At 47.0% G+C, this 26,445-nt stretch overlaps 1 protein-coding gene across 3 annotated transcripts in view; it reads left to right on the forward strand.

Annotated features, from left to right (window-relative positions):
* The window catches only part of inpp5a (inositol polyphosphate-5-phosphatase A), a 135,418-nt gene that overhangs the window by 104,578 nt on the left and 4,395 nt on the right, over window positions 1-26,445 (forward strand). For 2 of the 3 annotated variants that reach the window (XM_079168391.1, XM_079168390.1), the window contains exons 10-13: window positions 7,676-7,771; window positions 9,133-9,207; window positions 15,799-15,872; window positions 25,726-25,837. In XM_079168391.1, the coding sequence (XP_079024517.1) occupies window positions 7,676-7,771; window positions 9,133-9,207; window positions 15,799-15,872; window positions 25,726-25,837 (357 nt within the window). Of the gene's footprint in view, window positions 1-7,675; window positions 7,772-9,132; window positions 9,208-15,798; window positions 15,873-25,725; window positions 25,838-26,003; window positions 26,322-26,445 lie in introns of those variants that run through there. The other variant, XM_079168392.1, reaches the window with a different exon arrangement.

Raw genomic sequence — 26,445 nt, forward strand, 5'->3', positions numbered from 1 at the left:
CAGCAACTATCCCATCATATTTAAGAGGGGGGCCCATTAAGGGCCACATTGAGAATTCATGGGCTTCTCTCTCACTCACTCCCCTTCCTTTGTGTGATTTATCTGCGACGGCCATATTGCCGGGCCCTTTTCAGAAGGAGTGGCTCCACTTTTTGTCTTAGAGGAGGCCCAAAACAATGCATCTCAGGGCCCATTCCTCCAATGGGGGGGGGAGCCCTCCTCTTTTCAGAGGGGGTGGGTTGGGGGGGGGGGGGGGGGGGGGGGGGGCGGCGGCAGAGAGAGCCGGGGCTGGCCTAACATCTGTTTGTGTCCGGAGCCAGGCGGGACCGGAGCACGGCGTGCCTCGGTGGGCCCCCTTCTCCTCTCCCTGGGGGTCTTTGTTCCCGATTTCATGCTATCAGAGCGGCAGCATGTTTTCCTGCGCAGAGCTGTCAGGGGCATAAAAGGCCCTGAGTGGGGTCACATCAAGAGGGGATGGGCATGAAAAAATTGGTAAAATGTATCACAAAGCCCACCCACTAGATGGTTGCCTAGCGCCCTGCGGTGGAGTGTCAGGAAGCCCTCCTCCCCCTCTCCCTCGGTACCTTCCTCTTTCCCCTTTCCTCGGCTGAATTACACCTCTCTCTCACCCTGGCGGACAAGCACATCATTTAGATGAAATGGTGCAAACAAATTAAAGGGTGGTGCTTCAAATGAATCAACGCTCTTTGTGTGGCGAGGAGGGTTTTGTGTCCTCCCAGCGCGCCCTGGGAGGACGGTGGCCGGTCGTCAACCGCTTTGGGTAGCTCAATGAAAATATATTGTTGCAATTAGGGCCGCAGCTCACTGTCGATTGTTTTTCACCGATTCATCGACCAGTCGTTTGGCCTGCGAGATGTCGGAGAGATGTCGATCACAAAGTCCCAGATGACGTCTTTGAATGTCTGATGTTGTCCACACCTCAAAGTTATTCAGTCTGCTGTCATGGAGGAGTAAAGAGTCACATGTAAGGAGGTGGAATCAGAGAATTTTGACATTTGTTTTACCTTTAAAAAAATAGTTGACAACTAATAGATTCATCTTCTCAGCTCTAGTTATGATACAATCGTGTCATCAGCGACTGGACCTCAGTCTGACTAAGTGTGCATGTTGGTCGCCTAGTTGATGATGCTAACCGAGCTCCAGCTGTCTTTTAAAAGAGGACAGAATTAGACTTTCATTAATTGTTAGGCCCTGATCTCTATCGGATGCCAGAGTAATGAACTCGTCGGGCTCCTATTGGACCGCCACTAATCACCGATCGCCGGTTGGGTCTTCAATACGCTGTGATCGACTCGGCAGCTACAAATTACCTCGCTGCCTGTTTCCTTTAATTGATTCCCAGCTGCAGCTGCGGTGGGATAAGGTAAATGAAATGAGAGTGCGGTGTTTCCCGGGTTGCTTGGTGAGGGCTTGTGCTCCGTGTCGATAGCTCTCCCGTCGGCCACGTCTGGAACGTGCCAGCGATGATCGCGCCGGCGGCTGGATGCGAGTTTGATTCCTCGTTAACGGGACAAATGCCTCCTTTTTAAGCGTTAAAAGGAAACCGTGAATGGCTGCAGCGCCGCCGGCTGTCCATTCGGATCACAAAGCCCCCCCCCCTCCAGAAACACAACAACATTCAAATGAACGCCACATTAACACAATTTAAGCATGCATGGCCTTGTCGGGAGAGGTTTCGGGGAAGCCGGCGCGTTAAACAGTCTTGCGGACATCTGCCGCGGTTGGTTTTCAAAGTGCTGACTGAAAGTGGCAAGGGGAGGTTTCTCCAGATTAAATCTCCCGTTAGGTTTTCTTTGTACAGGTGGCAGTAATGTGTCAAGAGCCCAGCCTGAGACAATGTCCTCCTCTCAGTGGGACTAATGCGCCTCAGGAGAATCCACCCTCCTTTTACTGCCGCCGCTTTACACAGAGGACCGCAGTCACAATGAAGCATCTGGTGGCCTTTTCCTGCGTAGAAGGCTGTTTTTTTTTGTTGTTGTTTTTTTTTTTTCTCGTCACGGCCATTGTGTCTGCTGGTGTGTGCGGAGTGTGAGAGAAAGAGATCGGGGGGGCGTAGGACATTTCTGCGGCTCAACTCGCCTTGTTTATCTTACTGTGCGTTTTAGTATGAATCTTTTACTTTTCTAAATGTTTTATTTCAGAACATTTGCTCCCAGTTCGGGTGGGTGGGCAAAGGGGGCGTGCTTGTGCATCTCCGATTGTGTGTGTGTGCCTGTGCAACCCCCCAGTAGTGGGAGGTCGCCGGGGTCAAAGTGATGAATTTTTATAGGCCTGTTCCCTGTGTTTCAGCCCTGTCCCTTTCTCTGCGCGCTGCACTGCCTCTCAAAGACAACCATGCAGGGCAATTTGTCCTGCGGGGCCCTGCAGAATGGGCCAAGCAGAGAAGTTAAATACCAGGGGGGAACACACACACACACACACACACAGTCACACAAAACATACACATACATTCAGTTTCTCCCACACACACACAGACACACACCCCTTCGTCCTGTTGTCCTGAATGATTTGTGGCCTGTCCATTACCCATTCCAAGGGGACAAATGCCGCTTTCTGAAGGTAAAGGCCAGAATGGCGGCCCCTCAATGCGCGCCATTGTTTTTAGAGAAGTTTCCCAGATGTTCTGATGCGCAAGATAAATAGGGCACATTATCGCTACCTTGCACGCCCCTCTTACCTCTCCGAGCTCGTTTTTTCTTTGGTCGAAGGGGCGTGGCCAGTCATGAGACCCCCTACGACGTGCGTCACCGCCGCCGCCAAAACCCCATCGGCATCGCCTCTCGCGCAGCTTGCCGAGTTCATGGGAAGGGGCGAGGGGGCTTGTGTGCGGGGTTGCTTGCTGTCTTTTTGGGGCGTGAAACAGGCCGGGTTTACCAGGGTCAACCGCTGATCAGTGGGTCACGCACAGGCTAACTTCGCGGGGCGATAATGCGTCCACTTTCACCTCCTCCTCCATGTTGAATGTGTGTGTGTGTGTGTGTGTCAATGATGAATCCACGGTGTTTGGAGGCATTAAATTAGCCGGCCACAGCGAGAGAGGAGTGGATAACTCTGGCTTGCGTCCAGTCAGATTGGGGCGGGGAGGGTCACGCCTGATTTACTGGCTCCCCCCGCCGTTAATGGCTGGCAGGAGGGCAGGCGAGCCGAGTTTGTTGTCGCCTTCTTTGGATGCCCCCACCCTTCTACCTCGAGCAATCACGCATCCGGGGTCGCTGGGCGTGATGTACGATCGGCGAACGGGAGAAGTGATCGGAGCGGCGAGCAATCGGCGCTGAACCTGCCAACCCCCCGCTGGCACACCTCAGCTCGGCTGGCAGCGTGGCAGCGGGAAAAATAATGGCGCGATCTGACAATGCCACTGCCCCCGCTGACACAAAGGGGCGCCCCTGTCCCCTGCCTCTGGTAATGAAGAATGAATAGTTAGCTCATTGTCCACTCATCGTCTTGTCTCTCTCTCTCTCTCTCTCTCTCGCTCTCTCTCTCTCTCTCTCTGCACACAGTCTCACACTCTCTACCTAATGGGGTTTAATCGGCGAGTTCTAAATGCACTCATTGGATTATTATATTGGTGCGATGACAGTTTAGTGTGAATCATTGCATGGGATTGGGGTGAGGGAGGGAGGACCATAAAGCCCCAGAGGAGGTGTCTATTGGCTGGCACCCTGGTGTGTCACATATTTCTGCGACTCGTTCACACTTCTTTCTGATTGCATTGAAAATACAAACGTTAGAGACATCTACTAACCAGACTGCTACTGCACCTCATCAGTCAGTATGGACAGAGTCATAAAGCAAATACTAATATATATATATTTAATCAACAGTTTGATATTAAGTCAACACATCAAATGTGTCTGGAGTGGCAATATATAGCCAATATCCTATTGCAATAAATCATACACTGTGAGGAAATATTCTGTATAATACACTAAAAACAAAAGTTGCAAGTACATAAATACATTTGAACACGTATTGTTTGTGTGTTTGGAGTCTAATATGTTTGTTTCTTCTGTGCCATAGAGCTTCATTGTTGTCCATAAACACCTCAATGAGTCACACTGTTGCACATGTTCCTTCATTACCATGAACACACACGCTGCAGTTTATTTTGACTCAATCCCACGCACACCGTCCTGTTGCTGTAAATACTCACTGGAGCGCCAAATGTGTATCAATCCACGACTGAAAATAGTCCCCATTGAATGCCGATTTACTCCCGTTTGAGTAATGTTTGCTAAAGACTACAGTGCCCAGCTGTTTTAGGGAGCCGGGGGAACCTTTTTTTGATTTGTATTTGTGACCTGTTTTGAAAAGTTTATATCTTAAGCTGTGTTTGTTTTAAGTCTGTTGCTTTTTCGCTTCTGTTATGTATGAAAATAGATTTTTAATCTAGAAATCAAGGTTAAATTATTAAATAATACATTTCGTGGGATTGTTGACGATAAGAAAACACAGAAGTAACGCCAGCCTTTATTTTTAGCTCCGTTTCCAAGAAACAGAATGTTAACAAGAATCATTGGAGAGTTTTACTGCTTTTAATATATTCAATATTTCTTATCAGTGTGATTTAATGTTCTTTCCCCGTGGGCCCGTCCCGTTAATCTGTTGCCATGTAAAACGCCCCTGTGTGCGATATGCTTTGTCACGAAGGCCTCGGTGTTGCGTTCAGGGTTTCTCAGTGTTTAAAGTTGGGCACAGTGGATCGCCTCCATCTGTCGGCAGGCCCAGAAACAGAAGGCCTGAATGTGTGTGTGTCTTTGCTCTTTGAAGTGGGACAGATTGCTTTAACCTCTCTTCTAAGGAGAGCAGCTGGAATAGAGAGCTCCTTTTAAACAGCCGCTTCCTCCTTCGACAGTCATGAGATTATCCTCCATTGACGCACAAAGGCAGCGCCTTCCTCCTCCTCCTTCCTCCTTGAAATATTAAAGAAATCTAACTTTTTCAAAAGGACCTTAATGTTTTTGAATTCTGCGAGCGTCGGGGTCTTGTAATGCTTCCAAGCGAGCGAGCCCCCCCCCCCCCCCCCCCCCCCCCGCCCCCCCCCCCCCCCCCCCCACGCCCCGGGCCCCCCCGGGCCCCCTGCCCCTCCACAAACACTCAGTGTTGACCTGTGACCCATAATGCAGAGATGTGATGCCAAGTCACTTCGCAGGATCAGTTGAAGGAGCCCAGGAGGAGTGAAGACGTCCTCACTGTCCCCAGGACCACAGCTGCATCTCCCGGCTGCTCTTTCCCATCGATCGGTTGCACTGAACACTAATTGTCATTGAATAAGGAGCCGATTGCAGCCAAATGAATCATGATAATATCTTTTAGGGTGGTCGAGTGGAGAGCACGTCTATGTGTAATGTGCATAGGAGGCAGGAAAAATGGAAAAGAAATCGGCGCAGGTTCGGCACAAGCACCTGGGGTCTGCTGGCTGTGAGGAGACGTTCGTCGATGTGGTCCTAAGTGACGGCATGCGATTCTAATTGTTTCCACCGTGTTGGTGTTTGGTGTGCAGATCTTATGACCGAGGCACTTGTGTGTGTGTGTGGTGTGTGTGTGTGTGTGTGTGTGTGGGTGTGGTGTGTGTGTGTGTGTGTGTGTGTGTCAAATGGGGGGGGGGGGGGGGGGGGGTTCTCACAAAGGACGACAGTAGGGGAGCTGTGATCAATCGGGTGCAATCAGCCACCACCAACCGCACTGACGCACTGATCGGTCAGTCAATGCGCTGATGAATGGATCAATCAAGCCACATGTCGGCATCCAGCGCTATGCGACAGTCCAGGAACCCCCAAAGCTCTGGTCGCACCAAGCGGCAATATGCTCGTCAACTGTAGTTTGATTGAAATATAAATGGAAGAAAAGGGCTTTGTCCTGTTCTCGTCGAGTGTCTGTAAAACACGTCTCGAATAAATCAAGAGTCTTCAAGTGTCGATCCCTTGCGATGAGCCAAAAAAAAAAACCTGCAGTTGGATTCATTAGTTTTCCCTGGAATCCAGGTTGTAATTGTTTCTGGGAAAAGACACTTCACCCCACAAGAAAAGGCAGCATTAGCTAATTGTCCTTTTCTTTTTTTGTCTAATTGAGTCTTCTTTGCGGCGACACTCTTGGCGAACATGAATAACAAATCCGTGGTTCCATTATCTCCCTGAGAATGATGTCGTCTCACTCTCCTCCAGGTAGCAACCTACATATGTATCGGTTCGTATCCACGTGCACTGTCAACCACTGCCAAATGCAGAGGACACTTTCACGTCAGGGGACGACCGGGTTTCCGTCCGACGCTAACGGAGGGGCTGTTTTCGTCTTTTGGATCTTGAGGCTTATTGTGCCAGTAAGCGGCGTGAGCTTCTGGCCTCGGTATTAGCTGTGGAAGTGGCGAGGGAGTTCTGCTTGACTGACTTTTGGATTTGCAAAGCGGCCGACAGAGAAGGGGGGGGGGGGGGGGGGGGGGGTGGGCTCGCTCGCTTGGAAGCATTACAAGACCCCGACGCTCGCAGAATTCAAAAACATTAAGGTCCTTTTGAAAAAGTTAGATTTCTTTAATATTTCAAACTCACTTCCTTCACTTCACCGGCCAGAAAGGTTGTAGTTTTTATCAATTAACAAAAAAGTCTAATGAAATATTGTATTAAACAAAAAAAAAGACATACCACATGACCAAATTTGGTGCAGTCGGCGCCAATCAGAGATGACAAAAACTGTCTGCGATTGTCTTTGCTAGTTGAGGCTACAATGACTTTTTGACAGGGAAAGTATCTCTTGCCCTTCTCACCAGCTCCTTCCTTGGCCTATTCATCGCACAAAGCTGCTTAAGCGCACTTAAGCGCATTAGCATTTGGCTGCCAGGGGACCATATTGACCCTGCATTTGGATGGCCTAAATGAGTGAAAGATGGAGCGATTTGTTAGGCTTTAGAAAGTTGCTTTTGGGGAGGGAGGGGGGGGATGAAGGAATGGGGTTGAGGCAGTGTGTGTGTGTGTGTGTGTGTGTGTGTGTGTGTGTGTGTGTGTGTGTGTGTGTGTGTGTGTGTGTGTGTGTGTGTGTGTGTGTGTGTGTGTGTGTGTGTGTGTTGTGTGGGGGGGGGGGTTCCACTTTCTCTCAGTGCACGGTGTTTGTTCTGATCTGGCGTGCCGTTTTTCCGTGGCCGAAGCCGGACTGATTTGTGACATTTCAGTCTAAAGGGCCCTCCTTTGCTGCCCCGCTATATTGGCTTGACCCGATTATCTAATCTGTGCTTTGAATTTCAATCAGGTCACCCGATCTCCGCCGTGTGGTATGGGAACCGCTGGCTGAGGGATTACCTCATTCAACTGTCTTCAAACACAGATGGTCGAATGTTTAACTAATTGTTAAAAGAGTCCACAAAGGGGAATTTAACCATGCACACAGTCCATGTGGTCAGTACATAGAGCCGGATCAAGAGGGGGGACAGTGAGGTGGCGGTTTGTGGGATGGTTCTTTAAAAAAAACAAAATCATTCAATGTGGAGCGTTGTAGTGCATGGTACTGTACGAAGTGTGAACATGTTAACATGTGGGTAACAAAGTCAAATACATTCTAACCATCTTTTTTCCTCATGAAGCCGTGTGTGTTCCTAACAGGATTTGCCCTTTACCCTCTTTTCTTCTTCTTCTGATCACTCACTCTCCTCCTCTCTCCCCTCCAGAGTCTCTGCTCCACTGCCACCATGCAGACAGTCAGAGCCGCCGACACCAATGAAGTCGACAAGCTAATATTCCGAGAAAGTGACAATGACCGAAAGGTGAGCCATTAAAGGGGAACACCACCTGAATTTTAGAATTCCAGTATGTTATTTCCATGGCCTTGGAAGGGCCAATTCATATCTGAACATGTGCTACGTCTCTCCCGAAGCCAGAAAACAGGGAGGTAAGTCTCAAACTTGTGATGTCATTGGATGTTAAGTCTGGAGACGCTCCATTGACAATGAATGTGGAGTTCTCGGTTGTGAAACAGAAAATGTACCCATAGACTCATTCCCCTGGGTGCTCTTTGTTCCATATAACATCTCTCCTAATTCATTAAATGATTACTTGATGACATCACTATTTTTAGTTAGACTTAGGAGAAATTTGTTCATGTTCACTCATATGTTTAGACAATAGTAATAATATGTATGGATTTTGAAAATAGGCCTGTGACATTACTGATTTGTCATAACTTCATTCCAATGAAACTGCATTCAAACTATATTGTCATACAGACACCTTTTTGTCAAACTTTGATAAAAACTGATTAGTTTTGAGGCCTAGTCACACCAGTAAATTCCCCGTCGCGGTATAAGCCGTGGTAGCGAGTTATGATAAAGGGGCCGCACGCGTGGCTAGCTGGCGATCTTTGCTAGCTTGGCGAACACATTAGCATGCAGGGAAACATGCTAGCGCTAATCAGTCACAACAGCTCTCAGAGCTTCTCTGTATTTTCCCTATACTCTGTCGTCACTGTTATCATCATGTCATCCAATAAAGAATAAAGAGTTATAACAGAGGGGGAAAATAAAACCCTTTGATCAAGCTAACTTACACACTGAATCCGTTAGCAAGCTCGTTTGCTGTTGCTAGCTGTTGTTTGCTAGCATATTCAAGAAAGATATTTGCTCCATCGCAATTTTGTTCTCTTATTTAACAGCAGAGCGCTAAATACAACACCTAATCTATGACAGCTTCATATTGGTCAGTGGTGAGAATTTGAGCATCGGAGTTGAAGTTAATGTGAAATATGCAAATCCACTGATTGTGGCGATTCCATCGAACTGAATGGATTTGGCTGCAGAATTCCTGATGTGACGAGGCCCTGATAGGAATACAATGATGCATCTATGCTACATATTGAAAAGGGAAAATTGCACTTGTAATTAAACCATCACTAACACTAATTATTTTTCTAGTTCTATATTCGTCATACAGCTCAACCTGAGTTATTACAGGTTGTGTTAACATGCATTGTAAAGTGGCGTGATGCCTCAGTGAGACACGTGTAGAACGACCAGCGCCGTGCGCCACTGCAGCAGCACGCTACTGTTCATTAGCGCTCTAATTACAAAGTGCAGTTCACATTAGCATTGGTATTAATCAGAGTGCCGTTTCTCTCTCGCCGACGATTTAGGTTGTTCTTCAACTTGAAAAGAAGCTTTTTAATTATGTCAACCAGGACGTTTTCCGGGAAAACAATGGGACCTCGGTAAGTCACTTCCTAACCTTTTATATATCAATCTGCTCTCCCATTTCTCCACTTCCAGTTGTTTATTATACATTTCATATCACTTCATCAGCTGTATAGACATTCTTCTTCCAATGTATACTGACAACAGCTGCCATTTACTACATTTCAAATTGATTATCTTTGAGCGGGACAGAGCACAAAGGAATGAAAGTCAAAAGTATAAACGCAGCTACAGACAATTCATATTTAGATAGCAGGTACAGAAAGGGAAACGTAAACGTAAGTAAGCGTGTGTGCAAACCTCAGACACGGCGACGCATTGGCATGCGACACACATACACACACACTCGCTCTCTGTCCCCCTCTGTGGGGCCAAATGTCTTTGGATTAACTTTTATATGAGTGTAAATGAGCTGAGTGTTAAATGTCTGCAGAGAGAAAAACAGCCGGTACACATTTCCACTTTTATATGGCTGTATAGTACATCAAGTACTTCAAAGTTGGGCCTTGTTAAAAACCCCACTAAGAACGTAAACACACACACACACACACACACACACACAATCGTCAACTGAATGGACTGTGAAGTCACTTGTCTGGGAGCTTTAGAGTTTATTCATGTTGTTGGCCTTAACGGTAAAATGTATTAACTTTAATTGGAATTGTATCCTGATCTTATCATTTTACAAAATTTTTATTACAAGGAAATTGTATATTAGTTTGTTATAATGGTGGTTTATCGTGTGATATGAACCACATCTTCCCAATCATGAAACATAACCTTTGATCTGTTCTTATGTTTGTGTGACACTGACTTGGTCAATGAGTGTTTTTTGCCTGTGAAGGCCTGAACCTAACTGATGCTCTTTTCCAGCATTGCTCTGCTTTATGCCTGGGTACTGAATGCAGCCCCTGTAGTCATACAAATTGTGAAAAGGAAGTAGAATGTACTCCACTACTTCTCCCTCTTCCCGTTTCTTTGAATTTACAGGGGAAATTCTCCCAACTTTTCATGTGGATGTCCAATCCCTGTTGATGGTATAAGTAGTAGATTGAAGCCATGAGTCCATGAGACATCCACATAAAAAGGTGGTGAATTTTCCCTTTTGAGATGAGGGGAAATGTTTCTGCACTGTAACACAATAGCACACATTAACTGTGTTCTGTATGTGCTGAAGTTACACAAAGCTTACCCAGAATCCAGCGCGGCGCTGCAGGTTTAGTAACGCTTGGACACACAATTTCAGTTGTGTGAACAAGTCTGTCTGTTTGACCTACCAATTGAAAAACTAGGTTGTTTTTTGAGGGAGAAATCATCCGTAAATACTTTTTGTAATTGAATGTTATCGTGTGATCATTTTTCCTGAATAAAAAGCATTTTAAACAGACCTCGAGCAATGAAGGTAGCGCTCCCCAAATCAGTCAGCTAATTAAGGAAAGATGGAATTTGAAAGACTCCGGCATGATGCTGGCAGATATTGACCTTACACGTTATGATGTTGGACAGGGGAGAATCACTGAATCTGATCAGCAGAAATGTGCTGGAAGTGTAGCTGTAAGAGGCTGAGGCACCTCCCCACCCCCCCACCGCACCCCACCCGACTTCCTCCTCCTCCTCACCAAGCCTGACAAGATGGATGACATAATGGGGGCATCAGAGATAATCTGATGGTCATGGTCTAGTTAAACACACCATGTTATGATCCTTATAAAACAAACTACCTTTCCAAAAGGATAAATGTCCCTCCTCACACTCCTCCACTGGGGGAGGAGGGGGGGAGTGGAGGGAGAAGAAGGAAAAAAAAAATCCATTGCATCCTTCATCAACTGCAAGACTTGTACCGGCTTGACAGGAATTTAATTCGAGGCAGCTCTTGAAAATAATTATTGTATTTTGAGAGGAGTAATCATTGGCCGGGACATGATTGAATGTGTCCATGCCTATTGACTTTTGCTATGATTAATAGGTTTGTTTAGTCGATATTCCCATCGAAATTGTATAATTAATTATCCCCGGCGCTGTCACGGCGGGACGATGGAGAGCCCTGATGAGTATTTGGGAAGATTAAATTTTCCAGGCGCTCGTGGCGTCAAGGGCCACCGCGGGGGCCTTGCTCCGGTGGAGAGATGGGAGGAGTGTGTGTGTGTGTGTGTGTGTGTGTGTGTGTGTGTGTGTGTGTGTGTGTGTGTGAACGCGGCGCGTCCTGTGCTGTGCGTCTGTAGATCTGCAGAGTTTCGTTGCTCTCCTGGAGCACACACTCGCCGAGGGGCGGTCCCCCTCCGTCCCCATTGATTTTGTTTCAGTATCTCTTTATTGTGACTTTATCAGTGTGGTGTCGGCAGATGCAGGGGGGGGGGTTCCTAGGAGAAGGAGGATGCGTTTGTGTACTGGCTGTGGCAAGTGATGAACCTTTCCTGTCTGGCCTGCCTCTCCTTGTCATGCTGGCGGCGTAGTCCTCAGCATTACTCAAAAGCCCCGGAGACGACATAGAAGAATCAAGAACAAATGCCGCTCCAGCATTTTTTTTCCTGTCAGATCTCTTCCAGAAGCCATTCTGAATGAAATGGGACCTTATAGGATTCATATAAACTGATGCCGTACAGCGTCCCCCTGCTTGTCTCTTTCTCTTTTTTACTCCGCCTCTCTCTGGAATGCTTTGGGAGAAGTGTTGACTGCTTACTTGGCCCTCTCAGAATAGATGGTTTACATGAGCCGCAGGCCTCGAGCTCTATTTATACTTGGCACCGTGGCGTGAGCCTCCGCAGATGGCGCGCAAGCTCCGAGCAGGCACGAAGGCGTTTGATGCCAAATGTGCTCGTTGTGATATTCTCCGAAAACGCTAGAGGGCGCGCAAACACGAAATGTGCTGTGAAGAAGCAAGAAGACGACGAGTGCAACCGGTAAAACGGCATAAACCGACCTCCACACTGCCGAGGAGGGATTGTAATTATCTGTAAACTCATATCTCATATTCATTGACGACTTTATCGCCTTCGTACAAACCCTGTAAAGAAAGAAATAAAGTATTAAATGCGTTATAAAGAATCAAAGGTTGAATATCCTGTAAACGATTTTATTTGGCTGCAAAATGTATACTCAGAGTTCTGGCGCGCGCCCCTCATGCCGGCTTCACTGCGGCGACTATAATCTACGCTTTATTTACTGTTATATATTGAAATTATGTTGTTTTTTTATAGGTATGACATAGTTATGCTAACAAAGCCTCTGAGTGGAGGAACAAGCCCAAATTGTGGCCTTATTGTGGAATAATTGCTCAATTTCCTTCCTCCACATAACATGAACATGGAAGTTCAGATGTGCAGTGCACTGTAGTGTTTTTGTGTTTGGGTTGGTCCCTCTCCACACCAATCAGTCCCCCCCCCCCACCAGTGGCAGTGACAGTTTATCGCTTTTCCACACAAAATAATGAAGATCCCATAAAAAGAAGGAAAAATATGGCCTCCTGCAATGAAAGCCAAGTGCGCGGTGTAAAAATCAAATTAAATGACCTTTCACCCCAACATTTATTGATGGCTTTTAATGGCAGCAGGTGTTGTCACAGGGGATATTTGACAACACGTAAATCAAAGCACAATTACAGGTGGTGGACAAACCGCCATCATAGTGAGAGGAACAGTGGTGGAGGGGGTGCAAAGCCCTCGTATTAACTTCTTTTTTATATTTTCTTTTACCCTCAAACTTCCTGCCGCTTAGCCATCACTGCCACTCTGATTTAAGAGCTCGCCGGTCGTCCAGGCAAAGTCCGAAATTTGAGCCCATGACAGGGTAGTTTTTATCCAGACACTTCTTCATCTTTTCCCCTCTGTGATATTGCCGGGGCTGCATCATCTCGCGCCACCTCCTCCACAACTCCCAAGGTCATTTCTGGTTGACAAACTACTCCCGGCGTTATAATGTCACGAGGCCTTCAACCAATAGAAGCTGATTTTTTTTAAACCACTGACCTAGCAGAGCAGCAGAGCATTATGCCTAATTGACCTGGGATGAAATGTGGTGTGAAATTACTCGACATTCACTTAAGGCACAGTTTCCGTAGATACACACACACACAGCCATATGTTTCTCATCCCCCGTTTAAACTGTCACACTCATTTTACACTTTACCTCAACACTATTCACTTGTGTGTGCCTATAGAAAATGGTAAATTATTGATTTGGGCACTCACCATTATACTAGTATGAGCATTTAGACTCTTATGCTGGGTTCAGACTACATAATATTAGCCCAATTATAGCCCTGCCCCATACCCTGTTTATAGGAAGTGGAAGTAGTCATGGTGATGTCACCCATTGCTTTGTGGACTGCCGTTTTGAAGCCTAAAGTTTAGCATTTTGGCATGTTTACAATGTTTACTGAGGTAATAAATCAAGTGAGAAGTAGAGTCATTTTCTCATAGACATTTGTACAATTGGACATATTCATACAACCAGAGGAGTCGCCCCCTGCTGGCCATTAGAGAGAATGCTTTCAGGCATTTCTACATTGGCTTCACTTTTCACAGTTGGAGGTTGCAGGGTCGGATCCGGAAAGACGATGCATCCAACATCCCAACAGAAAGTCTAGAAACCTCATGACGTTTTCCAATGAAGGTCGAGGAAAACTGGTTCCGAAAAAACACAGGACGCAATGCTTTGGACTATTCGACCGCAGCAGTCTTTTAGCAAAATATCATGTATACCTAGCCATCAACTGTATATTTAACATGCCCTGGTTTCGAAAGGAGTCAGTTTGAAACGTTAACAAATTAGCCAGAAACAGCGTTTTCAACCAACTCGTAATGCTTAACGTTAGCTTAGCTAGCTAGCTTCAGCTAATACATTCCGCGAGCGACGGCTGTCTTTTTAGACAACTAAATAAACGATCACTGGCTAGAAATGAGAGGCTTGCTTTTGTCTTCCTCTGTCTGAAATCAGGAATCCACTGTTTCAAAAGTGACTTAAGATTTTCAAGTGGTAAATCTGCGTTTTATTTTCATAATTAATTATCTGATATTTTTATCTCTCAATTATTGGTATTGCTATCAGCCTGTCAGGCTGCAACACACACACACACACATACACACACACACGCTTGCTAGAGGGAGGTGTCAGCGGGTGAATGGCGAGATGGGGTGTACATTGGAGCGTGGGGTTGCATCCCCTGCTCAGTCATCCCTCATCCACAGTGTGCGAGTCTCTCCTGTGACCCCGGCAGTGTGAGTTTGATGAATGCAGCACATCTGCCCTCCTGAACCGCCGAGACTCCGTCTGGGAGGCCCCTCTGCCTGCAAGTAATGGCCACTGTTCTACACCACTGACACGTAATCACACTCGCACGCAAACACACACACACACCGGACTTTGGCTTATTTTATTTTTGTATACATGTGCACTTAACGGCGCCGCGAAGACAAACAATCCATACGCGGTCATACATGCGCAACATAAATATGTCAGTGTAGATGGAAGACTGTAGTTACCTTCTGCTGATATTACATCCCTCCTCCCAGGCCTCCACTTTGTGAGGACGTCCTTCCGAGCATTACCCATGTGCACCGCGTCATCCCCTACATGATATTTCATCATGTAGCCATCAACACATCGCCGCGTGTAGTACACCAATGTAATGTCATTAACGTCGAGCTGCCGGTACAGCCGCTGTCAGACTCACGCCGTCTAGGATGAGGTCTTCATCGGGCCGTAATTGTCGCCGGGTGTTTGAAACATGTACAATAGCCCAATTTACCACGGAACAAACGTGTCCCGGCTTCATCTCGGTGTCTTCCTGTCTGAAAGGAAAAGGGGAGGGGCGGGGCTGACGCGAGGTCCTCCGGGGTAGCTGGGAAACGTCGCCGTCAAGTCTCTCAGTGAGGCAGCCATGCAGGTGCCCGGGCTACCTGTTCATCTCCCAGATAATTAATGTGTACAAGGAGCCGCTAATTGCACTTTTCACTAATGATTTATGGGCTTTGTGAGAGGGGGGGGATCGGGGGACGGGCGTGTGTACACTCTGGTGAGTGAGTACAGCTGGGTGAGGAGACATGATTGATGAAGAGTGTGTGGATGCACTGTCAGTGTAGAGAGAGAGAGAGAGACCCCCCCCCTTCCCCAGTAGGACAGGGCGAGTGACACACACTCACACACACACACAACTGGTCAATACAAAGATAACTAAACGATATCTACTCCTCTAAACTCTCATTCAGTTGATTCTCATCCACCCCTCACTGAGACTGAGGCCTGTTGATAGAAGAGTTCGGACTTCTAGGTCCAGTTAATATCAGAAATGGAATTAAACTGTCTGAATCGGAAGAGGCCTCGAACTGTCCTTGAATTGTCTCGGCATGTGTCTGTTTGTTGGGGAATAGTCAGTTTGAACCCTAAATAAACACCATTTGGACCATATTCGTATTTGGCAAAGCTGCTCAGCAGGATGTAACCGCTCAGAGGCCCACTGTGGAACACTGTTAGAGGAGGACGTGTGAACGGTGTGAATGTAAAGAAGGGCAAAGCTGGAAAAAGAGCATTCAGGCTTTGATGACTTCCCCCCCTTGATCAAATGTTTTGAAAAAATGTAAACTTCTTTTTTTTTCTTTTTCTTGCTCCAGCTTTTAGAGTACGACAAAGAGCCGTCGGTGTTCAAAGATCGTCTGCATGAACTGGAGATCTCCTTCCCACCCAGGTACGGAGCCAACTTACATCACACACTCACACACTCGCGCCTAAATCATTCCTTTACTCTCATTTCTGCTACTGTCGGCACCTCGTGCAATGATATCAGGTCCTTGCCTTTTTTTCATTCATTTCATTGTCCCCGGAGGATGAATCCTACCGAGTTGGTGATCCCATAACTTTTTTTTTAGATAAATGTCACAACATCTTCATGCAGTTTGATGCAGCCATTCATGATCTTTATGATTGTTGGTGATCTCGAGATCTAGTCGTGTTGTTTTCTGCTTAATGAGCGATGTGGCCTCTTCAGGGCTCTATAAGAGCGCTTTAAATTTTAATAGTGCAACGGCAAGTCTTAGGAATAATGAGCTTTTTAATGGTTTATTAAGCCTAAAACAATTTTCTTAAATTATGATTGAAGACTTAGTCCTTCAGTCTATTTGTAACATTTCAAAATCACCAAATCCAGAGATGGTCTTTAGGAGTTTTCTCCCACAGGGTGCCATCACTTGTTGGTAAATGCAGTGACTACGCTGACCAGATCCTGGCCATAGGGACACATTATTAATATGTAAAATCAGAAGCAGTTAATCACCCCCTTATTGTCCGAAATGGTTTTATGAAAGCTGTTGGACCCGTGTTTTGACGGGTATCAGTTGTTAAGTATGATTGGAAATGGTCCCAAACCTTCTCCCATGTGTATGTTTTTCCGTGTGTGTGTGTGTGTGTGTGTGTGTGTGTGTGTGTGTGTGTGTGTGTGTGTGTGTGTGTGTGTGTGTGTGTGTGTGTGTGTGTGTGTGTGTGTGTGTGTGTGTGTGTGTGTGTGTGTGTGTGTGTGTGTGTGTGGCTGCACTTTGGGCGGCATTGATATTCCGTCTCAGTGGGACTTGGGGGAGACCGGAGCGGGGTGGTCTGCTCTCCTCTTCCTCAAACAAATGCATTTGCAATTAGCCCTTTCAGAGGAGAGGGAGGGCAAACACGCGGCCGGCGTGGAAATATGTTTCGGGAGCGGCGCGTTAATGGCGCTTGACCTTTGCCGCCGGTTGTGACTCAATCAGTGCAGATAATGAAACGCTGTAATCAAACAATAATTACTTGATAAACTGCTCTAGTGGCAGGCGAGGGGCGGCGGGGGATTTTAGTGTGTGTGTGAGAGAATGAGAAAGTGAGATACATAGAGCTATCAGAGCGTGTGTGTGTGTGTGTGAGTGGCTTTTAGTGTAAGGTTTGTGTGTGTGTGCGCATACGTGTGTGAAACAGACAGTGTGTGTGTGTGTGAGAGAGAGTGCATGTGTCAAGGTTCTGCCAGTCGCTGTTTTTTAAATGACTCTGTGTCTTAATCAGGGACCCCATTTACATCACTTTGCATAAGTGACAGGTGGATTTATTGTCCTTTCACACCGGCTGACTTTTGCACCTATCCATATAATACTGAATCATCCCTCCGCGGGGAGGAATGAATGCGGCGCCGCCGAAGAATACAAATGATTTCCACACACTTGAGGTGATGATGAATCAAACAGATGAAAGCCCCGGGAGCAGCATATGAAATTTGATTTGATCTACTCTGTGCGCGCGACAAGCCACATCATTGTCAGGCTTGTAATGGGTAGCAGTGGCCTAGTTAAACTTAAACAACCCCCCTCCTCCCACTTCATGCACACACACGCACACACACACATATCCTAGTACCCCTCCCCCTGTCAGTTCTGCCTTGTGCTCCTTGAGCAATCAAGCCTCAACGATTGTTCTCCATCACATAGCCTGCTCTGGACCGGCCCCTCGCCATCTGTGGGGTTATTGCTCTTTTTTTTTTTTAAATGCAGGCCGACCGTAACACACCCTCGCTGACACCCACACCCACAGACACACACACACACTCATGCGCGCACACGGCTCACTTTTGTTGAAATCTATAAATCAATACGAGTCACAAACATTTCATCTGCGAGTTAATTCCGTCTGTCGTCCCGGCGGCGGATGAGAAGTTGTCACGAAATGAGACACGCTGTCAAGGTTGAACTAAGGGCTGGATAACACAAAGTGACTGATGTACACTCGTAGCGGTAGCTTCAGAAGATTGTATCTCCAGCTTTCTATTTTATTTATTTTTTTACCATGCTACTACAGCTGAAGCATTCCTGGCCAGCAGCTCCCTTTCTTCTCTGGAATAGATATACATCTCTGTTGCCGCAAGCGCACACACAAATTCTTCCCCCTGCGTCGCTGCAAGCCGTAAAAAATGCACATCGCTTCCCTTTTTAAAAAGCCGTCTGTCAAAGTTGGCCATGACAAGTCTTAAGTGCTTGGGCACCGGGGTGAGGAATTTGCCCGGGCCTTGTCACAGTTGGACCTGGAGCCAGTCGGCTTTCTGCGGGACGCCTCATGCACGCTCGTATACAGGAGCCCATGTTTGGGTACTAGCTTTCTCAACACGTGTGCTGGGAGAGAATAGATGAGCCCATTGATTAGAAACCAATCGTTTATTCAGACGCAGTTTCAATCCGTGGGACTGCAAGCAACCATCTGGTCATTATCTTTGCATAGGCTGCCTGCTGCACGGCCGTTTGACGGAAAATAATGGCAAGTTTTATTCTGCATTATGGTACTTTTGATTTCATATTTGAAATGGCATAACTAAGGTAATATCCCCTAAAACATACTAAGGCACCAGTAACTTATTCATGTATTTTGATTGATTTAAGGGAAAGCTTTTAGTACTCCTCTGATCTGATTTCTTTGCCCTTATTTTTTGCGTGAGATCGATGCAAAAATTGAATCGGGACCCCGGCTTCGGGAGGAAATGCAGTGGACAATGAGGGAGCCGTGGAAGAATGTATTCTGCCTGTAACCTGGTTACTGGGAATGGGCTTTGAGGGAGATTTTGAGTGACATCAGAGCAGCGGTACAACTCCATCGATGGGCAAATCATGAGTGATTTCGGAGCGGGGAAGTTGGTGTGGAACGTTGTGGGAGGAAAGATGGGAAAAGTCCGGAGCAGAGAAGATGTCCCATGGGTCTGTTTGTAAAGGTGGGAGAGAGGAGACGAGGTACAAATACATATAGTACAAAACATGTGGGTACTGCCGAGGTACAGCATGGAAATGTAGGATTGTTGGCCAGCTGAGAAAATATGGGCACAGAATGGTGGTTGATGGTGTTCTTACGGCCATGGTCAGAGTGTTCTTACGGCCATGGTCAGATGCCTTTTTAAGATTCACGTCTTCTTCTTTATTCACGGATCTGTAAACACACACACACACCAATCCAGCCGATGACACGGTACAGTGAGAAACGTGGTCCAGATGTTATACAAGACATGAGATTGATCGATAGAATCTTAACACCAAAACTACACCAGTGCAAACTTAACCAAACAAGACTGAGAGTCTGCAGCCGTGCTTTGAGCTACATGCTAATGTCAACATGCTATCATGCTCTCAACGTCAATGCTGTCATGCTGATGTTTTAGCAGGTGTGTTTACCATGTCCACCAGCATGTTAGCATGCAAACACATTTTGCATGTGCTACTCAATTTTGATCTGATGTGGCAAAAGAGGAAAAGGCAGGAGATCACCAAAGCAAAAGGGATTCATCCTCTGGGGAGCATGAATGTCACCGAAATCCATCGAAACCAAAGTGGTGGACCGACCGACACAATGCTGCTAGCGTGATTAAAAATGCAAAGCCACATCAATACACCTAAATGCAACAAAAACAAAATGAATAGCTCAAGTGAAAGTTTATGAATAACCTTGCTGCCACCTCACTACGCACCTTAGGTTGCCAAAAACCTAAAAATGCACAGTTCTGGAATTTGCAAAGCTCAGCCGAACGTCTCTTTAAGTACATATAGAGAGAACGATGGGAAGGTGCTAGAGGCAGCAGCGTGGCTCCAGCGCCTTGTATCTGTGTTTGTCAAGTCTAGACACCAGGCAGAGCATGATTCCCAGGGGTCGGGAGGTGAGGCCAGCGAGGTGGTGGAAACGGATAAACAGTTGCATCTCCACTCGTTTGGGAAAGCACCCTGCGCTAACATTGGCCCGTTAGCGTACATTTTCCCCAAAAAGCTGCTGCGAAGGACAGGCCTAAACATAAAACCACCAGCCTGCTGGAAGAAAAGCTCCCAAGATTAGCAGCTTCATGAAAAGGGGGGGGGGAGGGGGGGGGGGGGGTCGAAAGCTGCTGCCAGGCAGAATGACTTCGCCCTTCAGCTGAGAGAGAAACTCTGGTCAAGTGACACGGAGTGGCTCCCCGCCAGCTCCTCAATAACCGCTAATAAGTACATACGAGAGAATCGTCGGGGTCGGTGGAGAAATTCCTCGAGGCTCGTCTCGAGCTCATAGGAAGCGCTCGCACAGATGGCCCTCCCGCACACAGGGACGCTCTTTGTTCCGTGAACAACGCTCTTCACACAACACGCCTGGCCTCTGAAGGCCCGTACGGATGATGTCACCCTGTGCATTTTGTGTGTTCGACTGTGTATACGTTAGTCTTATAGCCCCGTGTGTTTGCGTCCCACATGAACAGGCCCTCTTGTTCTCCGCTCCGCGTGGCTCCGTTTTAAGGAGCTCCGACGCTTCTCAAACGACAACGTTTGGTCAGAGCGCCGCGTCCGAGCCTCTCTGAGCACGTGCGACCGCAGGACTCAGCGCTTCTGGGTCCGATCTGCTCAACGGGGGACATTGTTTTACAGCCCATCAGCGCATCCATCATTGTAACTGCTGGAGAGCCCGTGAAAATGATGAGGGGCCATTGTTGGCGATGATCAGCCGAAGACGGTCCGCTGTCATGTGTCATCGCCTCTCGTCTTGCCACTGAAGAGGGGGCCTTTGTTAGAAAAGCGAGCTCGCGCGGTGGCGGAGAGGATGCAACGGACGCCATCTGCGTCGTCCCGTCTTGGTTTTCGGAGCAGCTGAAAGGCGGAGCGAGCCGTAGCTGAACCCCAGCAGGCTCACAGCCATGAGCCGCCGGTGGCATTTCGCTCTTGTTTGTACTGCGTTGTGCCAATGTTGTGCCTGCGAGCCTCCCAGCTCGACAAACTGAGGCAAACATTCAGCTTTATTGATAGCATTTGGCTGATCTTTTTGAATCTGTGCATGTGTGTGTGTGTGTTGTGTTTTGCCAAGCCTCCCCTGACAACGGCAAACAAACATAGCTGTAAGAGGCGGCGAGTCACTCGAAACCACGCAGTTTCTGGCTTTTTAGCCACTCCGATTATCCCATGATGCTCTTCGCCTAAAGCCACTGTTACTATGACTTTTATCTTTGGCTTCCCGCCCTTCCTATATTCCCAAGTTTATATTGCCCTCATTAAATACTGAGCACCAGACTAGCCCACTGCTTGGCCTGTCACTTATTTGCCATTATGTGGAACAAGGTAATCGCTTTTGATGGAGCGATAAGAGAATGTGGGACAAGGAAGTCTGGCAAGGACCGGGTGTGTCTGGTCTTGGGGATGCAGGTTGGTGGTCTGGTCCAACACAATCTCTTGCCTTGCATTTAATACTCAGCTTTTTATTGTTTGAATCTTTTTGTTATATTTTAAGTCTTATTAAGATAAAGTGAGCGTACAGCTACAGTAGCTGGTATGGCACAGTAAAGTGTGTGTGTGTGTGTGTCGCGACAGCCTCTCCCGAGTGACACACCGCAGGTAGGGCCGGAGCTCACGTCGGCAGTTTTTTTTTTTTCTTTTTTTTTACTGTTGCAAGACAAACAAGCTGACAGCGGCCCGGAACACGTTTGAGTAATGTGTCAGCAGCCAGGTCAAACATTAAACCCCAAACCAAGCATGAATGAATGAGCTCTCGATGGGGCCAGAGGGTCCAGACGTGCGAGCGCAAACACACACACACACACACACACACACATACACACACACCCATCATCTTGGATGTGATCGGTGAAACACAAAAGAGTGGAGGGGCGCTGGGGGGGGGGGTATTCTTACGTCAACTTTACACAACAGGTGATCGCTGTAATAGAAACTGTAAAGACAAATATTTCATCAGCAGCGTCTGTGTCGCTATCCGACACTGATGGCGGTCAGACGTCTCCAACTTTAATCTTGTCACGTTTTTTATTTTTGTAACATGTAAGTTTATTATTGGCTGTAAAGAAGTTTAATGTTTTAAACTCGGCCTGTTGTGCGGCGTATTTATATTTGGTCGTGTTTTCCTGGAGCTTATTTCCTCACCGGCAACAATTAGTTTTGTTTTTTCACAAGTTGAGAGCAGCTCCTGATTTTCCCTTTGTGCATTGCATTGTGGGAGAATAATGTCCATCAGCAACGCCCTCAAAAATGAAGGTTTTTATTGGCTGTGTTGGAATTAGCATACCGACTATTCATGCAAAGTGAGTGTGTAGTGCGTTCACACGGCATCCTATGTTGGTTCTGTGTACGCTGGAAATGCCCAGATGTATGCTACAACTGCCCCACAATGCATTGCGTTTTGAGTGCCTTGAGACCCGCTGTCAACCCGGATTTAGAGCCGTAATAGAAACGGTTAATGTGTGTTTATTACGTTTTTATATGTTTGCATGCAAGAAAGTAACTGTTTCAATTCCCAGTATGTGATCTGTTTATCCAAATGATATTACACAGCGGCCCGGCCTTCAGTGTCAACATTCTGCTGGTAAAATCACACCTATTGTTCATTGTATGCAGAACACACTGATTGAGTATGTAGTATGCAGTACGTTAGTAGCCCACGCCTCAGTCTACACGCTGACTCTTTTGATTATACATGATTTTGTCACTTTACGCACTCATAATGAGCGTAGAGTGAGTGTGGAATTTGAGACACAGCTTTGTGCAACAGTGTTTCTAAAACACTGGACTTAATTACTGCTTATTGTGGCATTATTTTTAGGTTGAAGACAAAAAAACTGTACATGACCTACTGTATAAGAACTTCATAGATTTCGTCCCCTTGCACAACTCCCAGTCACTTGTTTCACTGTTTGCATGTTTAGTCCTTCTGCATATACGTGTGTGGATACCTTTAAGTGCAGCTCCCCCTCCGACACAGCCACACAATTGTTGGGAGTTATCAGCTTGGCCCATTAATTAGTGTAATTAGTCTTACTGCGGGCAATAAGGGCCTGATATGAGCTGACGGCCTCCAGCCCACACGCCCTCTCGGACCGTTTACCTTTCGCCGATAAGTTTGTGCGCTCGCTAATCGGACACATTAATCACTTTGGCCTCAGCGCGCCATTCCACTGTTTGCCGTCGCATTAAGACTTGTTATCTCCAGCGGAGCCAGCGGAGGGTGCGGTGAAAACAGAAAGGGAGGAAACAAACCTGTATACCTGCACTCACGGGGACGCAGAATGGCCCTTTAACGGCCACCGTTGAGTATTTTTAATCAGCTTTTACAATGGCGAGCTGTCATCGAAAATGACTGAACGATTGCAAAGTTTTGTGTTCGGGTGAGAGGGGGGCGGGGGGGGGGGGGGGGGGGGGGGGGGGGCTTGCTATCAGGCCTGGGAGTTCATTGTTTGAAGGAGGTGAGAGGGGGAGAACTTGATTTTCTCTCAATCTCTTTAACACCAAAATGACCCCAGGCTTGTTAGTCAATAAAGCCGTAACAGAGTGCCTGATAGGGGGATTGTTCACAGGCCGGGACCGTCCCTCAGGAAGCGGAGAGCGTTCAGGCCACCCTGAAGTGGAGCAGCTCCGAGAGCCCTTTGAAGACTTTGCTCTTTTCCCACTCCTCACTCTGCCTCTTTCTGTCTGATCCGTCTTTATCCCCTCTCCTCTGCCTCCTCGTCTATCTCTGTTTCACTCATCCTATTCTTCGGGCTCTCTTTTATCCCGGGATCACTCCTTTAGCCCTTTTGATTAGCATACCAAAAAACCCCATGCATTTCCCCCATGGTTTAAGTGCTATTAATGCTAATTGGAGGCAGGGGACTTCTCTAAGTAGCTCTCAGCAGGTCTGTTTGTACACCTGGTGGGGGGGCAGGCTCCGTGTGTGTGTGTGTGTGTGTGTGTGTGTGTGTGTGTGTGTGTGTGTGTGTGTGTGTGTGTGTGTGTGTGTGTGTGTGTGTGTGTGTGTGTGTGTGTGTGTGTGTGTGTGTGGTGGCACACACACACACACACATGTGCCTATATGTAGTATAACAACTGTACAAACTGAGCAGATACATTGGTTTTTGTAGTTTTTCATCGCATCAGTGGGACAACGCTCATTAATCAACAGAAAAACCACAAACTGTAAATGAGCCAGAGCTAATCTAAAAGGCTCATTTTCATTTATTGTCCCTTGCCTGAAGTTGAAGCCACCCAAAAAGTACAATAAATAATCAAATCTATAAACACTCCTTTACAATTATGCACAACAAGACACGGGCCTCCCTTTGAGCTGTTATCAGTGTGACGTAGAGCTTCACAGTACAGAAGGGTGTAATGGAGACAAACAAAGGTCCCCAAGTTGCATGCAAACTGGGGACGTTGCGGTTCACGGGTTTTAAATTAACCCCTGAATCACTGGGGCGCCCCTAAACCCTCTATCATTTCTGTTGAGATGAAACATTGAAGTCTGGACGCATTGTTGGATTTGTGCCATTTGTTGGATGAGTCTCAAACAACCTCGACTAAAGTTGTGTATTCTATGCATCTTATTTCTATTTTATTTTCCATCTTATTTTCACTGCTTTAATTCTTTTAAAATGTAATGAAACGTTATACATATTAGTGGGCTGATGGATTTGTAGAACCGGAGCAGTTTCTCTGGCTGTACCTCAGACGCCAGGGTACCAAATATTGACTGTGCACAAGATGACACATTTTTGGAGTTTAATACGTTTCAAATTACCACCGCAGTCTATTTTTGTTCATGTTCATTCAAAGTCTTATCTTCCTTTATTGTAAAGCACTCGCTGTACAAATAAAGTTCATTATTATTAGCATTAGTCCACCAGAAGAGTTACGCAAGTCGTGCGGGTGATCTGTGAGCACATTCTGCTCGTATCCATAGACCAGCAGCTGTAGTGACGTGAACGCACACATATCCATACAAAGCAAATGCATTCTGCACAAGGCACAAAGTCCAATTAAGCCAGCGGAGCTTGGCGAGAGTGATGAATCGAAGGCCCCGATGTGTGTGTGTTTATTTAATCATTAGGACATCGCCGTCCTCGAAGAAGAGCCCGCTCTTGCCGCGTTATGCTACGGTTGGCGCGCGCGTGGCACTGGAGGAGCAAATTGGATCGGCATTACAGTACGTAAGCCGGGGCCTCGCGTCCTGATGAGCGACCGCAAACAAATTGGATTGGTGGCGTGTAAATCTCAGGCACTTTGATGAGCCCGAAGGCGTAAATTGAATCCTTCGACAATGCAAATCTGCTGCTCCCGGGCGCGCTTAAATCATGCGATTGTTCCCTGCTGTTCAGAGATACAATCTCTCACGGCCGTTTTGCCGCCGCGCCCTAATCCGTTTTTGATGACCGTGTAGGGATGGAGCCTCACATATGGGAAACTGAATCTCCCTCTGGCCCGCTGCGACTGACTTTCTTTCTCTCTCTCTCTCTCGCTCACAACCTGTACAGTTGGCAGACAGAGAGATGGCTTTGATTGAGCCATCCATGTGTGTTGATACAAGAGATGACTCAGATGATTGCTCATACTTATGGAGCTGCTGTTCTCTCTGGGAAACATTTTGATGTGTGATAAGGCGGATGACGCGACGTCTCGTCTTTATCGCTCCTCGTACGAGTCCTAGTTATTGCCTCCTCGTGGCCTTTTCCCCTCTCGTCTCCTTCCTGCTGCGGCTCTTTACTAGAAAATAAAGTTGTTACTTGGATACAAAACTATTTACTGATTGTGTTTTTTCTTTGTTTTTTTTTGCCTTTTCAGTTATCCGTACAGTGAAGACAGCAGTCAGGGGAAGCAGTACATGAACACCAGATGCCCCGCCTGGTGCGACCGAATCCTCTTGTCTCCCTCTGCCAGAGACCTGGCCTTAAAGGTGAGCCCAGACCTGACGCTTCTCTGACCCAACTCCTGGGTTTTTTGGTTGCTTTTTAAAAAAGTCTGATTCCTTCATATTCCCCCTCCTCATATACATATATTTTATTTCTACGACTCTATCGTCCTTGATCCACATCGCCCCCCCCCCCTCTGTCGCTTCACAGATGGAAGGATGAGGTGTCTGCGAATATTAATTTGGAGCGCTAAGCCCCGGGTCCACCCTGACAGTACATACATCCCATCACTTATAGAGTTCCAGCGAACCCCGTCGTCATCTTCATAAAGCCACAGATCCGTCTCCTTCCTCAAGAGAGTCGCACTCGGCTTCAAATCCGTCCCGGCGCGACGTAAACTCCAGCCAATCTGCCACCTCGGTGCTGTTTGCTGGATTACTCAGAGATCCGCCATGCGGCTCGGCAAAGTTTTCCCCACATTTGACTGTCTCCTGTTTTACATAAGAAATAAGAAGGGAAGCGGTTGTGACTGCCATTTATTTTATTTGTTTAGCATTTTAAATACTGGTAATAAGTGTGAAAGACGTGCAGCGGCGTGTGTGAGTCACTCTTTACTGACTGAAGCCAGACCGCTGACCACTTTATTACAGTT

The sequence above is a fragment of the Pholis gunnellus genome, assembly GCF_910591455.1.
Source record: "Pholis gunnellus genome assembly, chromosome: 11".
Lineage (NCBI taxonomy): Eukaryota > Metazoa > Chordata > Actinopteri > Perciformes > Pholidae > Pholis > Pholis gunnellus.